This window comes from Canis lupus, chromosome 2 (genome assembly GCF_003254725.2).
Source record: "Canis lupus dingo isolate Sandy chromosome 2, ASM325472v2, whole genome shotgun sequence".
Taxonomy (NCBI): Eukaryota; Metazoa; Chordata; class Mammalia; order Carnivora; family Canidae; genus Canis; species Canis lupus.
In genome coordinates, this window is record NC_064244.1 from 49,207,854 (window position 1) to 49,230,533 (window position 22,680).

The 22,680-nt window shown below is 40.6% G+C and overlaps 2 protein-coding genes across 3 annotated transcripts in view; one reads left to right on the top strand and one right to left on the bottom strand.

The window, feature by feature from the left end:
• The first annotated feature begins 420 nt into the window (after positions 1-420).
• SHISAL2B (shisa like 2B) lies at positions 421-16,218 on the top strand. Of its 2 annotated transcripts, XM_025447970.3 has the most exons (4): positions 421-935; positions 4,667-4,824; positions 5,993-6,112; positions 16,014-16,218. In XM_025447970.3, the coding sequence occupies exons 1-3, from the start codon at positions 745-747 to the stop codon at positions 6,109-6,111; spliced, it is 468 nt and encodes a 155-aa protein (XP_025303755.1). In that variant the 5' UTR covers positions 421-744; the 3' UTR covers position 6,112; positions 16,014-16,218. The 2 variants fall into 2 exon arrangements, with proteins under 2 accessions (XP_025303755.1, XP_025303754.1); XM_025447969.3 differs by lacking the exon at positions 5,993-6,112 and having other exon boundaries at positions 431-935.
• A 1,823-nt stretch (positions 16,219-18,041) lies between these two features.
• Positions 18,042-22,680, bottom strand: part of SREK1IP1 (SREK1 interacting protein 1) — a 46,894-nt gene continuing 42,255 nt past the window's right edge. The window contains exon 6 of the mRNA XM_025446860.3: positions 18,042-22,162. Within this exon, the coding sequence (XP_025302645.1) occupies positions 21,973-22,162 (190 nt within the window). The 3' untranslated portion in view covers positions 18,042-21,972. The remainder of the gene's footprint in view (positions 22,163-22,680) is intronic.

Here is a 22,680-nt window from a genome sequence, read left to right on the forward strand (position 1 = left end):
GGCTATTATCACTTTCTTCTTTGCACACCGACAGGGGTTTGCTCAATACAACCGCATCCCTTCCCACCCTTATGAGCACCCGCGTCCCTAAGTGAGAACACCACACAGAGGGGGAACCAGGGAAATTTCTGCAGCGCTTCCCCACGGAGGCCGGTGTCTTTCTCCAGCTGTCCTTTGCCCCCCTGTCCTTCTCCCGGTCTCCGTCTCCGCAGCAGGTCCTCACCGCCCCCTGTCCTTCCCTCTGCTTCCCAGAATGCGGAACGCACGGCCAGCTTTGGGGTGAAAAAAAAAAAAACCTTGCTTCTTTGATTTCTTTGAACTGCCAGCTGTTAGGGCGTCGCGCGTCCTTCTCAAAGTCGGGGTGCGCCTCACCCCCCCTCCCAGCTCCCGGGGCAGCGCAGTGGCTGTGGCTCTGCGGGGTGGGGGGTGAGGGTGGGGGGACCCGTCCTGCTCCGCGTGCCCGGAGGGCCCCCCCCATCCCGGGCAGGCGGCGCGGCAACTCGGGCTGCACCTGTGCAGACGGCAGGCACCTGCCACACCCGCACTTCTGCGGTGAGCTCGCTTCCTGGCGCGCCGCGGGGCCAGCCCAGCTCCCGGGTGCCGGTGCAGGGAGCGCGAGGAGCCGCCCAAGGCAGGCGGCGAGCAGGAGACCCCGCGGTGGGAGAAGGGCCCAGGGTCGGACGGGGAGGGGAGGGGAGGGGGCGCGCGGAGGCCGCCCCCCCGCAGGAGCGCAGCCTGGCCGCGATGAGCGAGGCGGGCCGGGTGTGCTCGGGCTACTACAGCCTCAACCGCACCTTCGTGGAGCCCTTCGAGTGCCCCCGGAGCGGCGAGGGCGCCGCCCTCCGCTACTGCTGCGGCTTCGCAGACCTCAAGTACTGCTGCGGGGAGCCGGGCAGCTACTTCCCCTACAAGCACGGCTACATGTGGAGCCTCAGGTGCGCAGGCGGCGGGCCCGGGATGGAGCGGGGGGATGCTCGGGGGGGGGGGGTGCAGGCTCGGCTCCCTGGGGGGGGGATGCTGAGGGACCCGCCCGGTGCTGCACCCCCCGCCCCCCCCACCCCCGGCCCGGCCGAGGGACCCCCGAGGCTGTGCGCCCTGGGCGCCGGGGTGCGCGGTGCGGGGTGCGGGGGGGCAGGCGCGCACAGCTCTCGCTCTTTTGCATTAGTTCGGACATTTGGTGCATTTGAATACAAAGGGGGAGACAGACACTTGGTGGGGGGGGGGCGCCTTCTTAGGTATTCACCGAAGACCGGAGTGTTTAAAAGGTTTAAAGTCTCCTGGAGGGTGTGGAGGAATCAAAAAGAGGCGTGCGCGCGCGTAGAGCGACTGGACTCCCCAAATTTGCTCTTTTCAGATGACCCTGAACCTAATTTGATGGATCACAGGCAGAGGGAAAGTTTTACTTGCTGTGATACCCGCTCCTTAGAACCTTTACAGGACACCCCTTGATTAACACGTGGGCCACTTGGCCCCTGGAACCAAGACAGGAGACTTTCTTTCTTTTTTTCTTTTTAAGATTTTGTTTATTTATTCATGAGAGACAGAGAGAGGCAGAGGGAGAAGCAGGCTCCATCCAGGGAGCCCGATGCAGGACTTGATCTGGGGTCCCCAGGATCACACCCTGGGCCCAAGGCAGGCGCTAAACCGCTGAGCCACCGAGGGACCCCAGACAGGAGACTTTCTAAGGTGGAGCCTTCCTTGCCTCTTTTTCCTATGATGGCAATTTTACTTAGTCCACCTACTATTGATGCAGGTATTTTCACTGTGAAATGCTCCCCCCCCCCCCCCCCCGCCCCTGCCCCTTTCTACTCCAGAAGATTGCAACCTCTGAACTCCATCCTTTGGTTTTTGCCTGGAGAATGAACGGGAAAGAACTCCCAACCCACCTTCATTGGTTTCTCACAAACCAATGAGCTGATGATGCCCGACAAGAGAGAGACGCTGCTAGCAAGCAGAAGAGTGTTATTTCTCTAATCCTCTAGCATGATCCAGAATTTGTCACACTTGTCCAGTCTCCAACGGCTGACTGTAACTGTTACTTCTGGAGGCAATGAAATAATTTTTTTTTAAATACTGTGAGTTTCAAAAACTCCTCCAAAGGAGTGTCGCTAACCAGTCAGTTCAGGTGACAACGTCGTATTGTGGCCAGAGTGGGACAAAATCTCAGAAAATAGTGGTGGCTTATCCCTCTCATCTGGACAAGTAATCAGTATTGCATATCATTCGGCCTTTTGGAAAATAGCACTTTTGGAAGCCAGCTCTGAGTCTTTGGAGGTGTTAATAATGAGGGCAGCACCTCCAACAGAGACTGGCAACTCTTAAGTCAAACTCAGTCAGAAAAGTGCCTGGGATTCTCAGACCCTTGAATAGTTCCAAAGTGACAGGCAGCAGAGGATAGGTTTATGAGGGCACAGAGAACGACTAGCTAGCTGGGGTCTTCATTCAGCCTGGACAACACGGACAGGAGAGCTCAGCTCCTGGGAGGCATAAAAACCATCTCAACTGATGGCATCTGTTGGCCATGTTAAGCCTGGGGATCCTGTGAGTTACTGAGCGCTGGGAACGCACTGGGGAAGTAAAAATTCAGAGCTTCATTTCCCTCTTATTCTTTGCTCTCCACCCAAATTTAAAATAGTCCCCATGAGGGAAATATTCCTAAAGCCACTAGCATTGGTTCTGAGATTCTGCAGCTGCTGGAGAAAGGCGGGGCACAGCTACTACCAGGTAAGCAAAGTTGCTAAGGCGGGGAAAGGTAACGTGAACGTGGTTGCAGCTTCAGAGCCCAGGATGCTGCGAGGATGGGATCATCTGGCCTGTTCTGCATCCCCCCGCCCCCCACCATCCTCCCACAGCATCCTTTCATCTCTTACAAATAAGTCCCTGACCTCTCAGGGCTTCCTTTGGCAACCTGCTTTGAGGACCTAGGAAAATAATACCTATTGCACAGGGCAACACATGAGGTCAGTAAGTATTTCCCAAAATGAATATTTTAGGAGATGTATCTAGAGTTTTGTGCGCACGAAGCAGCATTTCCAACGTAGTGGAACTGTGACACTAACTGTCCAAGATTATGCAGGACCTTCTTTCCTTATAATAGAAAGCAGCAACAGCATGCTTTGCTTTTTCCTTCAAATCATGTGGCTGGTTTTTCAATTGTGCACATTGAAAGCTCACAATATGCATGTTGAATTTAATTAAGTTGACTTTTAAATTGACTAAATTACTTTTTTCACTTTCAAGATTTTTTTTTTTTTAATAACCTGTTCTCATTTCAGGAATCTTCCTAGATGTGCGGCAGCCTAGCTGTCTTAGGCAGCATTAACTTAATGTTAATTAAGTGGATTATGTTCCCCTGCGTCTGTGCATAGTCCTAACGTTCCCAGATGCATATACTCTACAAAAGTCAACTTTGGTGCAAACTAACATGAAAGCGGAGTTGCCAGAGCCAGGGAGTCTACCCTTTGGACTCAGAGTGCACAAGCGAGGGCGAAGTCCAATTTAGATATAAAACTACGTACTGACTCTAACCACAAAATTATCCAGTCTTCAGTAGGGGCCGACATGAATATAGCAGACACACGTGTCTTTGGATGTCTGACTCCAAGTCTGTGGCCAAGGAGGCCGTCTCTAAATGGCAGAAGGGCTTTATCTCCTAAAATCAAAATAAATGGAATAAGCTTAGCGGCTCGCTTTTGATTTTGTTCTCCTTCTTCCCAGAGCCCTAACACACGTAGCATCCCTGGTCAGAGTCTCCCCTCCCTCCTTCCCTGGGTACATCTCAAACTTGTTGGGGGCACTGCACTATGGGCAAGTCAACAGAACTATGTGCTCTTGAACAGCTTAAAATCTCTCTCTACATGTTTACATACACTGGAAAGCAAAATAATAAGGAAAGCTTATTAGTCTTTCGAGATAATTTTTTTTCCAAGATCCTTTTCCTATTTAAAAGTATCAAGTTCACAGGCTTATGTAAACTGTGTTACCTCTCAAACGATTAGTGTTAGATAACTGCTCGGAAGGAATTATTACAAAGTTAATGCGGAGAAAAGAGTATCAGATATCCTCCCCCCCCCCTTTTTTTGGAGAAAAGCACAAGGGTTTCTTCCTTGGCACTAGAGGCCTTTGGTATTATGCTCTTTTAGAAAGGAAAAACCCAGCTAAACCTGGACTTTATATACATTTCATAAGTACTGCTTCCCTTTCATTAAACCTTCTTCTCTTTTGGAAGAGCTGTGGCTTCATGTATTGGTAGGTGCCCTCTTCCATACACGTCTCCAAAAGAAAAGTTCTACATCTGCATTGCTACTTTTGTCCCAGAGAGTATTTTGCTAATTCCCCTTTTGTTGGTGAACACGATGTTTGCTTCTAACATACACTGACAGAGGTTCCTTTGCGGTATTTAGAGAATCATGTGGCCGTCCACCTGCCATCTGAGCTCGCATGATATTCTATTACTAACGTTACCATGTAAATGTATCGAGAAAATGTAAGAACCTGCGGAAGGCAGGAGGTGAGCTTTAGATTCCAATCAGAGGCCGTTTGTACTAACATATAATTTGGCTAGGAGTGCCTGGAGCAAGAATGAACAACATTCAAACCTGCCCTCTAGGGTGTGTGTGCAAACCATTTTGTGCGACACTGAGGATGTTCTTCTTGTCTCCTCCAGCATCGGTGCCCTGGTTGGACTGGGAACTGCTGCCCTTGTTCTACTTGCCTTTGTCATCAGCGTCTGTGTCCTGTGCTACTTATTTCTGTCTACAAAGCCTCAAAGGTTAGACAGCGGCCTCCAGCTTCAGCACCTAGAGGCGTCTTCCACTCGAGAAGGTAATCCGTGTCTGTGATTCGTAGCCAACTCCCTGCATGGGATTCAAAACGATCACCCATCCCTGGGTGATACATCAGACCGTTGACAAGGAACGCTTTTCAAAAACTCGGTATGTTAGGCGCCTTTTAAAAGATTCACATGAAATCAGGCGTTAACGGTGAAAACCCTTCGAGAAATTGGGCCAGAGGACAAAGAGTGGCAGGACGTAGATGTTCTCATGAAAACCAACACATGGATCCAGCAGATCCACTCTATTATGTTTAAGTCTCTTTCCGTTTTGAAGGTTTTTATCCTCTTAGAGTTAAAAAAAAATTAACTTTGTTTTTGATAGAGCCAAAGAAGTTGAATAGAGGAGCAAAATCTCTGGTGGTTAATTCTCAGGGTTGCATCGCTCAAGATGGGCCAGTCAGTGGTCAGTTGGGCTTTCCTCTGAGCGTTTGAGGGGTGCAGTATTCAGGGGAGGCCCATAAAATACTGCAGAGGCCCACAGAAGGAATAAAAGCAGAGGAAAAGTCAATAGAAGACAGTGTTTGAATGGATTACACACTAGTGAAGATACACACGTGCATGTGTGTTTGTGCGCTTGTGTGGAGAGTGCCTATAGAGTTAGAAAGAAATTTTTATGTACGGTTTGTGGAACTGGGTCTCATCATCTCAATTACAAAGTGTCACACAAATGCTAACCGTTAGCATACGAAATTCAATCAGAAAGAATTGTTGTGACTTTTGTGAATATAAATTTCTCTTGGTGTATTTAAAAAGTAGTAATCAAACATTTCGAGATACATACTTAAAGTGTATTTTAATAGAAATTTAGGATGTAGGGACGCCTGGGTGGCTCAGTGGTTGAGTATCTGCCTTTGACTGAGGGCTTGATCCCGGAAGCCTGCTTCTGCCTCTGCCTCTTTCTCTGTGTCTCTCATGAATAAATAAAAATATTTTTAAAAATGTAGGATCTATATATTTAGAATAAGATACAAGTGCTCGCCAACTTCTACTTAAAAAGGAACTGAAAAGTTTACTTTAAAAAGTTTTGGAAAGTCACCTGCTCAGATGCCCTCCTTGGGCTGAATCCTGAAACTTCTATTTATGGAGTACATGCTCTGTGACCTTATCAAATACACTGTGACTGAATGATTGCATTGGCTCTACTTTCCTTTTCTGCAGAGGAGATCTCTCCCAGAGGGTGTCCTGCATCACAGAGCAAGAGGCCAGGGTCCCTTGGCGGATCTTTTTCTGAAGCGCTGTTTGGAACTGTGCGGCTGAATGGACAGGTTGTTCGTTGAAGTGAGTCCAGTAGTTTAGATCCTGTTTCTCCGCTCGCAAAATGCAGCACTGGATTGGTGATCACCAAAGAATTAGATCATAAAATCAATTTTTGTCTCAAGATAATTTAAAGTAGAAGTTCTTGAATTTTGCTATGCCTAAGAATCACCTAGGGAACTCCAGACTCTGCATTTTATTTTATTTTTAAAGATTTTTATTTATTTATTCATGAGAGATACACAGAGAGAGGCAGAGACACAGGCAGAGGGAGAAGCAGGCTCCACGCAGGAGCAGGAGGACGTACTGAGCCACCCAGGCATCCCCAGACTCTGCATTTTAAAACAAATAGCTCCCCTTCCCAGCTAAGCCCTTGCTCCCCTGCTGTCTGCTGTTCACAAAGCAGGAAAAGTGAGGCTGCTAAAACCCAAGCCAGGTCTTGTCAGTTCTCTGCTAAAAATAAAAAACAAAAAACAAAAAAACAAAACAAAACCTTAATCACTTCCCATCTGTCTTGTTAGATACCGAAGCCTTACCTGGGACCTATCAGGGCTTCTGCGGTTTGCCCTCTCCACCCACATTCCTCTCATCTCCTGTGTGGAGGAGACACATTGGCCTCTTTGCTGTCCCTTGAAACTCCTCTGCTGCAGGGCCTTTGCATGTGCTGCCACCCTTGTCCAGAAGGCTTTTCCCTGAGATAGCCATGTGACTTGCACTGTCTTTCACATCTTTACTAAAAGGTCACCTTCCTAGGGAGTTCTTCCTGGTCACCCTGTCTGGCTTTTTAGCTCCCCTTCATTATTTCACACACCCTTCCCTTTCTATTTTTCTCCTAAGCGGTCAGCACTACTATACTATATATTTTAGTTATCTACTGTCTAACTTTTCTCCACTCCCACTGGAGAGTAAGTTCCAAGAAAGTAATAATTTCCATCTTGTTTCCTTACGACTGTATCGCTATTGCCTAGAACACTTAACGATGTTTGTTGAATGAAGTAAATGATCAATTTATAGTAGATGATCAAAGGGACATCTTTATTGTGACCTGTAGAGTCATCAAACAGTCATTGAATGTCTCCTCTGTGCAGTGCGTTGTGCTAAGTAGAAGTTGGCTGTTTTTCCTGATTTATCTCAGGGACTGCTCCAGAATGTTATTTCATGTTGTTATTTCATGTTATTTCATGTTGGCTCCGAGAACCAAGCGACAGAATTAGTTGGCTTGTTGATTCAAGTCTTGTCCTCTTATTGCTGTTTAGATAAGGAGATCCATTAATGCCCTTCTGAGGTAGTTAGAAGGAGTTGCTTCCTTCCTCTCAAAAACATTGTGTGCTGTTGACAAGGCAGGGTTTTATATGATCACCACCTTCCTGCTGCTTTCAAATGAAGTGATTTGGGTTCTTTGGGTTGGTTTTAACCAAATCAGACATGGTGGGGAGCCCAAAACAAAATAGGCAGTCCACATGTTACTGAGACAGGTAAAGAACATGGTTTATATTTGCAAGTGATCCTTTAAAGTGCAAACATTGTGGTGCTGCTGTGAAATATGCATTCTCTGTTCCACTTAGGAATAGATTCCCGTGTTCTAGCTATTAAAACAAAAAGTCTTTATTCCACTTAAAGAATGCCTTCAAGGTCAAGGGCATAATAAAATGTTTGCAGAAGAGCAAGCAAGTGAATATTACATCAGAGGAAACTGGTATTGTCTGTTACGACTCTCTTCTTTCAAAGTGACCTATTCCTAAGAGTCGACCTCCCATTATTTTAGATTTTTATAAAATTTTTATAATTGAGACTGTTGTCATTACAGGCAATTTGAATGGCTTAGAGGGGAAAAAATGTTTTTGTGTGCATTCTAAAACTGACTTAGGGTGGGCAACCCTCTCGGGTCCCCTCTGTCTTCAGAAGCTTTGTACTATCACTTTACTATGTCTCAGTAAACCTTGCTTGGAGTGTCTGGGGGGCTCAGTCGATTAAGCATCTGCTTTAGGCTCTGGTCATGCTCTCAGGGTCTTGGGACTGAGCCCCACCTTGGGCTCAGCAGGGAGTCTGCTTCTCCTTCGGCCCCTCCCTCTACTCGTGCTCAAGTGGATGCTCTCTCTCTCTCCCTCTCTCTCTCTCAAATAAATAAATCTTTTTAAAAAAGAATAAAACCCAATAAAGATACACTTGGCAAAACTGTCTATTAAACTATTCTAGACTTAGACTTTTGTCACTTATAGAAACACCAAAGTGCAGTGCCCTAAGTCAGTTTTATTTTTTTAATTTTAAAAAAGATTTTTTTTTATTTGTTTGACAGAGAGCAAGAGAAGCAAAAGCAGGGGAGCGGCAGGGGGAGAGGGAGAAGCAGACTCCCTGCTGTGCAGGGAGCCCCTTACGAACACATGGGGCATTGGAAATGTGCATAACTCAAAACACGGAAAGAGGGAAGAAAATGATGATGGGACACAATTTAAAGGGTAATTAATTTCTTGGCGACAGTACCTGTCCACAAAGTGTACCCTGGAGGTAGCCCAATGAAACACTGCAGTCACTGCCAGTGAGCTGATGTTTTCGGGATCAATTCAAAATGTATAAAAGCTTAAATTGTATACATCAGAAAGAAAGGGTGCCTGGGTGGCTCAGCCAGTTAAGTGTCTGCCTTCAGCTCAGGTCATGATCTCAGCTTTAAATTATTTGAAGTTCCCCTTTTATGTTTACCCTTTTCCCATCTTATTTATAAAATTTATGTCATTTTTTTTTCCATTTGGCTGAATGTGAAGGCTTGTCTTTAATAATAACATCTTTTCCTCCTCATATCTGAAGAAGATTGGAGCTCCAGGAAGCCTAAGCACATCCACCCTGTGGTTCTGACACGCTGGGGGAGTGTGTGTGTGTGGGGGGAGTGGTGACGGCCTAAGGACAGGGCTTGTTGGAAGCAGAGTTTGGGATGGAAATTGAAAGGACAGATATTAGTAGAGCTGCTTGGCACAAATAGAACAATACAGCTGTAGAGAGGTAGTAGAAACTCCAAGCCTGTATCTACCCCGTGGTCTCTCTTGTAAAGGCAGGCGATCTAAATGAGAGAGAGCAAGCAAATCCTCAGTAAGGTGTGGCTGCCTAGGAGAAAAATAGAAATTACCTATAGAATCCTGAGAAAGCACATCTGAGGATCATGCCATTGTTTCTTCTGCCCGTGAGCACAACATGACTGGGCCTGGCTCAGAATGGTCTGCTCTGTTTCTTCTTCTTGGAAGAGTCACCTGGAAAGAAAGACCTTTCTTTCAATTCACTTTTGTTGGTGGAGAATGAGACAATATGGGGAAACAAAGAAACAGGGTCTTACGTGATTGCACCGTACAGAGATGGGGGTTATGAACACCATGTTGAATTCTTTCATGGATTTTTGGCATGCATCTATACACAAGTGGATCTAACAAAATGGGAGGAGGGATGAGTCTTACGCATTTTTTTTCCACTGGACAATATTGACATCTTTGTTTGCCAATAAGTAAATGCCTTTGTCATAGAATAATTCCACTTTACTGACAGAGTGCTGTAATTTTTTTTATTCTTTTATTTTGATATAATTTCACACTTTGAGAAAAATTGCAAGAATTGCATAGAGGTTGTATACCTCTTCTTAATGTTTTGCCTCATTTTCTTTATCATTGACTTCCATTCAATGTATATTTTCTGAACCATTTGAAAATAATTGTGCAGATATCGTGCCTTTTAACCATAAATATTTCAGTATTTCCCAAGAAGAGGATTTTTTTCTTACATAGTTACAGCATGTTCATCAAAGTCAGGAAATGTAACATGGATACAGTAATATCTAATCTTCAGTTCATATTCAGACTTTGCCAATATCCTTAATAGCGATGTTTTTCTCATCCTCATCTAGTCTAGTAATTAGTTGTCATATTTCTTTAGCCTCCTTTAATCGTCAGCCTTTCTTTGTCTTTCATGATCTCGACATTTTTGAAAAGCAAAAACCAGTTATTCTGTACAGTGTCTTTCAATTTGTCTGATATTTTCTCATGATTGGAGAGAGATAATACATTTTGACAGGAATACATGGAAATCATATTTTCAGGGCATCATAGAAGGAAGCACATAATATTGTTTTGTCCCATTAGAGGTGATGTTAACTTTGATTCATTGGTTAAGGTTGTATTTGCTGGATTAGTATGTTGTAAAGTCACGATTGTTCCCTATTAATTACTAAGTACTTTGTGAGGAGGTACTTTGAGATGGAAAATATTCTGTTCCTTCTCAAATTTTCATCCATTCATTGATGGGTCTTGACTGAGTTTTTTCATTCAAAATTTCTTTCTTTTCTTTCTTTCTTTCTTTCTTTCTTTCTTTCTTTCTTTCTTTCTTTCTTTCTTTCTTTCTTTCTTTCTTGATTTTATTTATTTATTCATGAGACAGAGAGAGAGAGGCAGAGACACAGGCAGAGGGAGAAGCAGGCTCCCTGCAGGGAGCCTGATGTGGGACTTGATCTCAGGACCCTGGGATCACAACCTGAGCCGAAGGCAGATGCTCAACCATTGAACCACCCAGGTGTCCCCATTCAAAATTTCAAAATAATTTTAGACCTATTATTACAATAGTTATAAAATAGTGACTTTCCAAGCCTCACATTCCTTTGATGTTGGTTGCTATTCTACTACAAGGAAGAGCTTTCCTTTCTCATTTATTTATTTATTTATTTATTTATTTATTTATTTATTTATTTATTTTTTCTCCCCTATTTATTTACCTATTCGTTTATTTATTAAGATCAGTATGGACTCAGATTCTTTGTTTTAAAATATTCTATTACTGTCATCATTTATTCTAATCCTTACATTGTCTCAGATTTGGCCTGTGGGAGCCTCCTTTAAATTGGGTCCTTTGCTCTTTTGAAATGTGTCCAAAATTTTTTGAACGCTATTTTGCTGTGTTAAATTTATCAATCCATTTATTCTTAAGCTAATAATATACTTTAAAAATTGTGGTAGTGATATGGTTTTAATATCTGACCAGGCAAGACTTTCTCCTTCCTCCCTTACCACTATTCTTCTTTATCAAAGTTTGTTCGCTACTCCTGTAATGTTCAGGCTTCCAAATAAATTTTTGAATCACGCCATATTTTTAAAAATCAAGTGGTATTTTGATGGGTTTTGCACTAAGTTTACAGATAACTTTGGGATCTATTTTTCTTAATAGCCTTAACACCTCTCCAACAAAACCCTGCTCAAAACTCTTATTCAGTAGGCTGCCAACTTATTTTGTAATACCATTCTTTGTTTCAGAAAGTCTTTAAGAACTCACTGAGATCTTAGTAGAAGATGGGGTAACTTGAACTCAATGGCAGAAAAGGTTAATAGGTCTCCTAAAGGGGTCTTTCTACTTAAAATCATATAATTATAATTATATAATTATAATATTATTATATAGAATATAACATAATCATATTATAATTATAATCATATAATTTCCTATGACTGTTTTTGTTCCTAGAATGTAGAAGATCAAATTGCTCAGCAGAGCTACTGCCACATTTAGTATTTGTGGGTCCTCCTCAGGGCTCAGGGTTAGGCAATCTTGGCTGATGTTGGAACCAATAAACAAAACAGAAGCCGGTCTCTTGTGAAAATTCATTTAAAGGATTTTAAATATCCACTAAGTTATTTTTGACTTATGTTATTCACCAGTGGTTGGGAAAATTTAATAATGCAGAAAAGAAAAAGAAAAAGAAAGCTCATTGTGGAAAAAAAGAGGATAGGAGGATAGGAAAAACATTTCTGGAGAGAACTGCCTTCACTCATCAGTGGATGGATAAAGCAAAAGGGCAAGTCAAAGATTGTAGCTTTTACAGTAAATTTTAAAGTGTATTTATCTGAGATATCTATATATTCTTAAGGCAGGAGAAGGAGACAGGGAAAACACAATAGATCAGTAGGTCACTAGGCAAGTTCTGCCCACTTGACCATTACCTTCAGATCCAGCCTATGGGCCATATTAAATTCGAAGGGAAAACATCCTCTTGCAAATCAATCACACTTAGGGTAGATTTAAGGTTGCCTGTTTTCCCTAGGAGGAACTGTGGGATGAGTCAGATGTGTAGATTTTCCACTCAGCAATAAAGTGAGCCAGCTAATTAGGAATTAGAAGCTGCTGTAGGATGGAGAATGTGACACAGAAGCTAGGGGGATGTGGGCAGATGAGAGCAGAAAAGCTTAATTACAGTTCCGGCCAGATAGTCAAAGAGAGGAAGACCTGCAGGGGTCTCCAGCACTCTTTTGGTATTTTAAAATGGCAAGCAAGGGCAGAGTTCACAGATGAGTTATAAGATAAATGGATTCCCGAGGAATGGTTCAGAAAATGAATGCAAAATTCAACTATTATCGGAAAAAAATTCTATTGGCGTACTTTGTGGAGGATACATGCAAAGATTGTCTGAGGAATTGGATTTGAATTTTGGCAAAGGCCAAAGCTTTAATTTAAATGCCAGTCTGAGAGGTATAATTCTATAACCTGGTATAGAATTAAAGGAAGGTTGAGATTTCCCTCTGATGACCAGACACCAAAAAAAAAAAAAAAGAAAGAAAAAGAAAATGGGCCACGAGCTGTGGAAAGAACAACTAATGTCAAACCCAGTTAAGAACAGTAATGTTGGAGCCTCACAATCTGCATTCAGTAAGGAAAAGGAGGAATTAAAAAAGAAAAACCTTTTAGATGTAACAAATCCCTTGGGAGTTCCATGGAATGATAGATTTATTTAAAATCCAGTCCATGTTGTAATCCTGGGGCAGAAGAAGAGGCAGCTGGTTTTCTACCTTGTTGGCTAAAAAATTAGCATCTGTTTATCAAAGCAAAACGAGGAAAAGGTGAGGTTGCTCAGACTTTTCTTGCTTTCTCTTTTAAGAGGATTCCAAAGAGGTGCAGTTGGCTGGACTCTTGTTACCACGATAGCTACTCACTGCAGTGGTTTTTCTCTATGTCCAATTACTCTGACTTACCAGAAAGGATACACATTGAAAGCCCCTTTGGATTTTTTCTTTTTTTAATAAGTTGTGAGAAGGGAGTGAACACTAGGGGTGTTAACTTGCTAATCAAAATTCCTGCTTCCAGTGACATTGGAAGGGTGTTTCTGACAAATCTTTTCTGCTTTGTGAAGCAGATTGGTTCCGTGAGGGGAATTGCCTTGCTGTCAGAAGCCAGTCTAAAAAACAAATTTGTGCCTACACTGATTAGAAGGATCCAGTAGCCAAGGAGATAAGAAGGCAGGGCTGGAGAATGGGTGTCTTTACAAGTCCCTGATGAAGAGAAACCCGTAACACTGGAGTATATTTTGCAAGCGTTGAAATCTCAGAGGGCAGTAGATAGGTTAGTTCAACTCTTTCGGTTGTTGCCAGAAAATACATAATGGAAACTGGGGCTGTCATAACTGAGATGACTAAGAGAGAACCCCAAGCTAAGGGGTTCTTAGAGAGAACCTCTAAGTTAGGAAATAACTTCCTGAATTTATTTTTTTAAAAATACAAAAACTATATGTGACAAGGTAGATAAAAACACCTTGAAAATCTTATTGAAATAACTTATGAATCTAAGTCTGTAAAAAAGCTTAGGAAACACAAAGGACTAGAATTAACCAACATTCAGTTCAGCATTTCAGAAACTCCAATAAAAATCTTAAGTTTTAGATGTGTCAAGAAATGCTTACGTAAGATGCAAAAGCCACCCAGATGATGTGAAACTAATTTACACCCTCTATCCTTGATCTTTTATCTTTACCTGCTGAATACTGAAGAGGACTAACCAAACATTGCTGTGCAAATGAAAAACAAACCTAGAAATATTTTCGCTTTTCAAATGTTCCCAGAGGAAAATAGTTTCAGTGGCCCCCACAGAGAATAAATTCCACCACTGAAGTGCTTGGTAGTTAAATTTCCATCTATTAGTTTCTAAAATTCCACTCTGCAAGTGACAGTCAAGTCAAATTTATCGGTTTATTAGATTTTTCATGCCAGCTTTCCCTACTCCATTTAACAGATAATGATTGCTGACTGGGCATAGAGCTACTTACCAGGCTAGAAAATGTTGTGCCTACAACAAATTAACTTCTAAAAAAAAAAAAAAAAAAAAAAATCACATTATATGGTTGAAACATTATGATGGAATGTTGAGAAGTAGAACATGTACTTTACCACCACAGAAGTTCAGAAGTGATGAAATAAAGGCATCTTTTGAACGATTCCAGGCCCTATGCTTTAAACTTCGGATACTTTTAAGGTGAGCTCAGAGAACAGTGCCACCCATGTTTCAGTGCTGTGGGCAGGATCTGGGAGCTGGAGGGAGACATTGTTCTTCACCACTTGTAAATAATCTTGCCCTGCGAGTGTTGAGGTCCCAAATCAACCCACCGTGGGGGTATGCTGACGGGGTCTGGAAAGCAGTCTGTACAATTACTTATAACTGAGCAAAGCCAGGCAGTATGAACACATTGAAAGATGTAAGTGGCAAACAGTAGAGGAAGGAGCTGTTTCTAATAGGGGAACCTCTTGGCCAATGGATCCCACTTCCTCTAAGGGAGGTTCAGAGCAGATATTTTTTCTAATTGAGACTAACTGGGGAGGAAGATGGGGCTAGGAACCAACGCGCTGGGCCCTGAGGCACTCCTGACTCTAAGAGGCCTGAGAGAAGAAAAAGGGACCAACAAGAGACTGAGAAGGAGCAATGGAGAAAGAGGAGGGGAGTCAAGAAAGGGTGGTATCCTGGAGACCAAGGAAGGACAATGCTGCCAGTAGGTCAGACATGCGGACTGTGAACTGGGCTAGGGATTCAGCACCAGGAGGGCATTAGTGACAGCGGGGATTAATCTACTGCTTCTACATATTTATGTTGTTTAAATTTGGATATGTTGGTGAACTATATGATACAATAACTTTTCTTTAAGATTTTTTTTTGAGAGAGAGAAAGCCGAGGAGGGGGGTGCTGAGGAGGAAGGAGGGGGAGCCAAAGGGAGAGAATCTCAAGCAGACTCCATGCTGAGTGCTGAGCCAGGCATGGGGCTCCAGTCTCAAGATCCTGAGATCATGACCTGAGCTGAAATCAAGTCAGATGCTTAACCAACTCAGCCACCCAGGAGCGCCCTTAACTTTTCTAACAATCATTCTTGAAGAATAATCCATTTCTTTGCTATGAGGTTTGGTTTTGGTGATGAGCAAAGGTCCATATTCCTCTACCCTTATGCATTTTGGACTCATATTTACATGGAATGAGTGAATGAGATTGTGATTGTGGCACAAATGTTTTTTTTAAAGATTTTATTTATTTATTCATGAGAGACAGAGAGAGAGAGAGAGAGAGAGAGAGAGAGAGGGCAGAGACACAGGCGGAGGGAGAAGCAGGCTCCATGTAGGGAGCCTGACGTGGGACTCGATCCTTGGGATTCCAGGATCACGTCCTGAGCCGAAGGCAGGCGCTAAACTGCTGAGCCACCAGGGATTCCCCACAAATGTGTTTCTTTTTAAACATTACATCTAAACTGATTATGATGGCAAAGCCTTAAGAGTGTTGCAAATTATTACGATTAGCTTTAGTATAGTTTTGTTCGTTATGCACAGGGACAATCACACTTTTATTTAGCAACCCAGAAATTGTTGCCTTCTTCTCAATGAGTAATTTCCTCCATGGAAACATGGAGGCAAAAAAATAAAAAAAGGTAAGCACGGAAATGAAATTCTTACTTCTGTTATCATTTCCCTAATTTGACTTTCAGAAGGAAATGCTCAAAAACAACTTTAAAACGATTCAATTCTCACTCATCCATGGAGTGTTTTCAAGACATATTTTCAATACGGCTCCAAAGTGTATTTTTTAAGCACACATTTTAAAAAGCCAAATTTTATGTCATAACTTCAAATAACTATTTCATTTGGTTTGTGTTTTGCAGGCAACCTGAACAGGAAAACCAAAGCCCCCAATTCAAACGCAGCATCAAATTCAACAATTGAAACATCCTATGAAGCTGATGATGTAATTCAAGATCCAAAAATGGATACCACACAAATCAAAACTGTGTATTATTAAACAGCCTGTGTTGTAAAAGCTCACTGCAGAGATGGAGCCATACAAATAAAGAATGCATTCCAAATACAGTTCGTAATTATGCTTTTTAAAAATTCACAAAGCAAGACACAGCTGCATTTTCAGTTATTCAATTAATTTATTAAAAACCTACTAAGGAAAAAAAAACCTACTAAGGTTTCTGATCATGTGGAGTTTACTTTTATTTGCTAATTAAGATATTTTTGCATTACATGAAATTAGGCTAATACTTCATGAGAAATTAAAGAACTTATCAATAACACAGACAAGCAAGCCTATGCCAGTGCAGAACAATGAGAAATTTGTCACATCACCAACATTTCACAATTCTTTTGATACTTAGAGGCAGTTCTTTTTATGAGATGGTAGAGGATAGGGGAAATCTCAGGGGGAATGGTCTTACAAAATAGAGGTGGCAGGTTCTTAGGTCTCTTAGAGATCAACCCATGCCTTTTTTAGAGGGCTTGCTGGGCACAAAATGAATATATTGTCTTTATAAAAGCTAACATTCAGTAACATTCCCTCACAATGTGTAATCTGCATGACAAATATTTTCTACATACCAAAAGGGTAACCCTAACAAAAATCCTTCACTGATGAAGTTTCTATGGAACTTCTATAATGAAAGTTATATAAAAAAAAATAAAGTCTCTAGCTCCACCTAAGGCTATTGCAGTAATACCACTTAGACACCTAGAAATCAAACTATGCTTTCTGCAAATTATAATTGTCTTGAAAGATTTTTATTCCTAAGTGTGATTTCTATTACAAGAACACGGACCTTGTTTTCTAATGGAATTCACTAGGAAATAAGGATTAATTTTAAAAGCTGGCTCCGCCAACACATCTACTGTGTTGTATAAAATACCTGTAGTTGAAAGACTAGCCTTTCAAAATGTGTCAAATATGGCTTCTCTGGTAGAAGAGGAAAAAAAAAAAAAAAAAAGGAATGTCCTATTGCTTTTGGTCATGTTCAGGTTTTACAAACTTTTGACCATTTGGCTGTCAAAATTTTTACCAAGAGCTGGGTTATCTCCTGGACCAGCACTGTGCAGTAGAAGCTTCTGGGATGATGGAAATGTTTTCTTCATCTGCACTGTCCATGGTAGCCACTAGCCTCATGTGGCAACTGGGCACTTAAAATGGGGCTCATGCAACTGAAGAATACATTTATATTTAATTAATCTAAGTTTAAACAGCCACATGTGGCTATATTGAGAGCACAGCTCCAGATCATTATTGCAACATCTACTGCTTGTGCTGGATTTCACACTGGCTGTCTTGATACACAGATATTCATAATTATCTTAATAGTCAGATGTTGCATCAGGTAAAAAACTAGGTCGAGAAAGTTAAGGCACTGGTACAGTTCTACCTTTGTTGTTCAAGGGCAAGGGCAGATGCCATAAATGACAGTTGGCAGGCAAACTGGTCAAGGCCAGCAAAATGCTCATGGTCCCTCAAACTCCTCCTAACCTTTGAGAGATACTGGGGCTGGGCATGGCTGCGTGTGTCACAGGTTGTGTCCTAGGAGAGGAAGCCCAATTCTCTGGCATTCTGCATATTTTTTTTTTTAAATTTGGTGGGGGAGACAAATGAGGTCAGAAGATGCTGGGCTTCACAAGTGGGATTACCAGCATGCTGGCTTAAGAAACATATTCTCCTTGGAGGCCAATGGCCCAAGGACAACTGAGTCCTAGTACTAGTACTAGCTATAGTCTCTGCCAACCCAGGTTACCTGAGGGGACAGCCACCAGGCTCAATCAGTGGGTCAACTGGCATGTGTCTCTGTAACTTTGAAGCAGTTGTGCTTCATAGATTGAGACAAAATATTAAGAAAGCAAGAAGACTTATCAAATTAGAGCCAAGACTATACAATGAAAAATATTTTATATGATTTATTTGGGTGGAACAAATACTAGCCTAGTGACAGAATTTAAGTCAGTCAAAAATTATCTAAACATTTAAAACAAAACGCATTTCAAAGTATGCACGTATGTAGGTCATTCTGGGGACGGGTCTGATAAGGAATACAGTAGCTTTATGTGTTTTTAGAAGACAAGTCACTGGGATTTTTGGTAATAATCAAATCTCAGAAAGGCAAGTGGGTCTAGAAGAGGACATAATAGGAACATACAAATAATAGGATATAAAAGACTCAGGTTATTTTCTGTGTGACCTTCTCATATGAGTGATTTCTTCTTGTAAAAACTGCTTAATTGGATTCTGAAGTGGATGAAACCAAACTCCAATAAGTCATTTCTTTCCATAAGACTCTCTCAAGGTGTCTCATCGCTCATAGATTCAAGTCCAAGCTTCCAAACATGGAACATAAGACTTTTCTTGTGTTCCTGAAAACCTAATGGTTGTCTTGATTCTTCCCACTTCCTGCCTCACATATTGCTTGCAATTCTTGATACACACACCCCTTAGTTCTTTTCTGTTGTGGACTTTGTTCACAGTACCAACTCATCAGTAACTGCCAGGACTTCCACCTTAATCCTCAAATCAAAATCCAAGTCAAGCAGTACTTTCTTTAGGCAGCCTCTTCTAACTCCTCCAGGCTAAGTATCCTTCTGTGTTTCTATAAAAGCATGCTCAGGTCAATCACTGCACTTCTTACACATCGATGTGTTCTGCTGTTTCTCCTACCAACCAAATATGAACCTCTTCAGGGAAGCAAATGAGTCTCACCAATCTCTGTATCCCCAATACTTATTAGCAGTGTTTGCCATGCCAGGCACTCAATCGATGTTTGCTGAAGAAAGGAATCAATGGCCTTTTTTATCAACATTATTAATAATTCTGCAACCTAGTTAATTGAAGGTGACACAAGGCCATATAATATTAGAGTGAATCGTAAATATAGACACATAAAATTGTTTTACTCCTTATTTATTGATGTTTTGGCCTCAGAGAATCAAATATGTAAACAGATATGTATTAAGGGTGAACAATTAGGGATACCTGGAGAGATTTTAGCCAACAAATGATATGGAGAAAAGAAAGGGAATGTGTGGGCAGTAGATCCATCAGCTAAAAGTGATAGCCTCAGAGTGTTCAGATTATCAGGTTACAGATACAAAGCTAAACATAAATTCTATATGCATCTAGTGAAAATGACATACATTGGTTGGTAAGAATGTAAACCAAATATCAATTATCTGCTTAAAGAAGCTGAATGTGTTTAACAGTTATATTAATAAATTCAATCTACCATTATAGAATGCTACCTGCTTACTTATAACAATTTCTAAAATGAATAATATTACTTGAATTGTACTAAAATATTGATGAGCATATACATTAAGGACTGGAAGGGCTCTCAGGGAAACTGGGTACACTATGCTATAGATGAAAGACACCAAGGCCCAGAGAAATTAAATGATTTAGTTGAAAGTCACACGTGGTTAGGAAGGCCAGGACTTTTTTGGAATTTTTACTGTTAAATTCACTTTTCCCTCTGCTCCATACTGCCTCAGAGAAAACTTCACTAATCTTCTAAAATTTATTAATGAGATTTGTATGCTATCCCCACAACAAGATTACTTTGGAAGAAAACTAGTAAAATGAATTTTATTCAGATGAGTGATTTTATGAACTATTCTCATACTATGGGGAATTTACTTAAGAATAATTCTAAGAATGAATCTAGTGGAAAAAATTACTGAGCATTAAAATTTTTTAATTTGCACACTGTATTAGTTAATGAGTGCTGAATTTTATATAACTTTTCTGGACCATTATTGTGTCCCCATTCAGAAAACAAATCTAATGAGCCATAATCTCTATAACAAACAGAAATAAAAATAATAATAATAATAATAATAATAAAAAAAAAACAGAAATAAAACTCACAAATACCTGAATTAACTTTGTTTCATTACAATTATTAGCATTTTTTAAACCATGTTACACACTAAATGGGATGGGGTCATCCTTGTGCATGTAGCATTTTCTAATCATTTTTAAAAGCTTTTTTATTTTTTTCATCATGATAAAGAACTGTATTTACATAAAATGCAGTTTAAAAAAATAGGTAAAATACAGCAAGGCCAAACAAACCCTTAAAAACCTATTCCAACAACTGACAGAACTATTTTTTAAAAAAGGATTTCTTTTTGAGGAGGTCATTTGCCTAAATTAGATTATGGAAAAGCTAGAAGTATGAAAGCTTCCTCAGCTACAGTGCTAGAATAGGGATGTGGGTGTAGCTTCCTAGATTTTGAATATGGTGTGCGCGTGTTAAGAGGAGTTAAGAAGCACCCCTAGTCTGACTTAGGTCATGCCAGTGAGAGGAGCTGGATGAAGAAAGAATCAGTACACCTTCCCAGCCTGTGAGGTCACGTGTACTTACCTGATTTCACAAAAATGAATTCACCTGTAGCCATGTCTCTTAAGTTAGCAACTTGAAAATTTATAACTGCACCACAGTGAGGTATACGCAGTCTTTGGTGCCGAGCCATGATAACTGGTTAATGTTTGTTGCTGCCACAACAGGAAGTGTCTAACTCATTGGGTGTAAGGACTATCTGAATACTAAGCAAAGTAACACTGATCATTGTGAAATTAAAAATGTAACAAACATTTATATCTACTAATATATGTTTGAAAATGCTTACCCATATAAAATTTCCATTGTTATATAAAGGCTTTCATGATGCAACTCCCTGGCTCTTATATTTTAAAAAGTACAGAATAAAATTCTTAATCCTAAATTTTTGTCACTGCGCTTAAGGTCTACGACTGAAGTAAAAGAGAGAAATGTCCCAAACTGGTCATTTTTTGAAACCATAAATTCAGTGTGAAACCTGCTTTAAAACTACAAATTATTTTAGACAAATAAATATTTATGTTCACATTTATAAAAGTTTTCCACATTACTCATAGAAACAAGCTTCATAAAATTTACATACAGAATACAATAAAAATCAGTTCTGATGATGATTTAGCTGTCATCCTCCTAATTAAAAAGTTCTGTGTTTGAGGTATCACTTTAAGAGATGCCAATATGGCACATTTGTAAAACAACCCAGGAGTCTATCCTAAAAATTCTATCCAACACAGCATCAACTCTATGAAGCTGAACTACACTTGCACTTGTCTTTTTAAACAAGGAAGAAAATTGTAATTGTTACAATAATAGAGGTGGCAGGTACTAGACACTTTGTGTTTTGTGTAATGGTAAAACTTCCTTAAGTCTTTTAATTATTGTCTTCCTGCCAACACCACTGATTTAAAATGTCCTTGTTAAGACCAATAAAGCAGCTTCCTCTCCTATGACATCCAGAAAGGCTTGAAATTTAAAAACAGCAGTGAAAAATTTCACTACCTTTATATATTACCATAGGATATAAAGCTATTAAATTTTTCAGAGTCAAGAGCAAAGCATTATCCCCTACCTCACTTTATCACTGGGAGGTGGACACTTGATGATTCAGCAAATACTCATTAAGTGCTAAGTCGATAACCTGTGTTGACTGCAATAAAGCCATTTACAATCAACTGATGAAGTAATAACACTAGAGTCAGACACAGAGTCATGAATAACAAAAATGATGTGTTTTGAAGGTACAAATATCCACACTTGGGGCATGACTATCAAGTAATAAGACTGATTCAATACTTCAGAGTCAGCACACTAAAAATGTATTGCCAGACAATGGTCCCATATATGAAAAAAATGTCTATATGGAAAAGCCTGTGATTTATTGCAAAGCATAATTGTATAGCAAATTCCAAGGAAGGTCAGATAATTTTCAAAACCAAATCTTAGAATTTAATGGCTTAGGCCGGAGATTCAGTTACTTTTTGGAGATCTCAGAAGGATTAGGAGTGGATGAATGCTTCTCCTTTTTTCTCTTCTTTTTTTCCTTTTTATGATGTTTCCCTCTTTTTGACTTATTCTTTTTTTCTTTCTTCTTTTCTTTCTTCTGGTATTTTTGTTTCTTTTGCTTGGAAGTGTCCTCTTCAGTGGAACTGGATGAATAAGACCTACGGGCAATAATACACATGGACTGGTAATTGCATTTATGGCTGGAGAGGTTCACTGTAAATGGGATTTTACCTGCCTTAAATCATTTTTGAAGCAAGGTGGGGTATAAGCAAACTCAAAATGTGCTTTATATATTTGTATTCTCTTAAAATACTGACTGGAATTTTTGCTCCTTGGCCACAGAAACTGACAAAACAAATAACTCTATTCTGTTCGACTCTAGTAGTAAGTTAAATTCAGTAAGGATGTAATGATTTTTTCTGTGATTTTCAGTTTTTCATCCTGTCATATCCTTCAAAATCTTATAAGGTAAACAAAGCAGCATTTACCAAGCCTTTATTATATATACAATTCATTCACATATGCAGTAACTTGTTAGCAGAGTCTCTTAAAAGAGCTAAAAAAAAAAAAAAAGACGTAATTATATAAAAAGGACTATAACTGTACCTTGGTATATATGGGTGAAAGCTGGAAATCAGCAAAATAAAAGCACTTTTGTTAATTCTTTTGATTTTTC

Coding starts and splice junctions, on each gene's coding strand:
- SHISAL2B (XM_025447969.3), top strand. CDS start 745: ATGAGCGAGGCGGGCCGGGTGTGCTCGGGCTACTACAGCCTCAACCGC. Junction 936..4,666: donor GGCTACATGTGGAGCCTCAG/GTGCGCAGGCGG, acceptor TGTCTCCTCCAG/CATCGGTGCCCTGGTTGGAC. Junction 4,825..16,013: donor GGCGTCTTCCACTCGAGAAG/GTAATCCGTGTC, acceptor TGTGTTTTGCAG/GCAACCTGAACAGGAAAACC.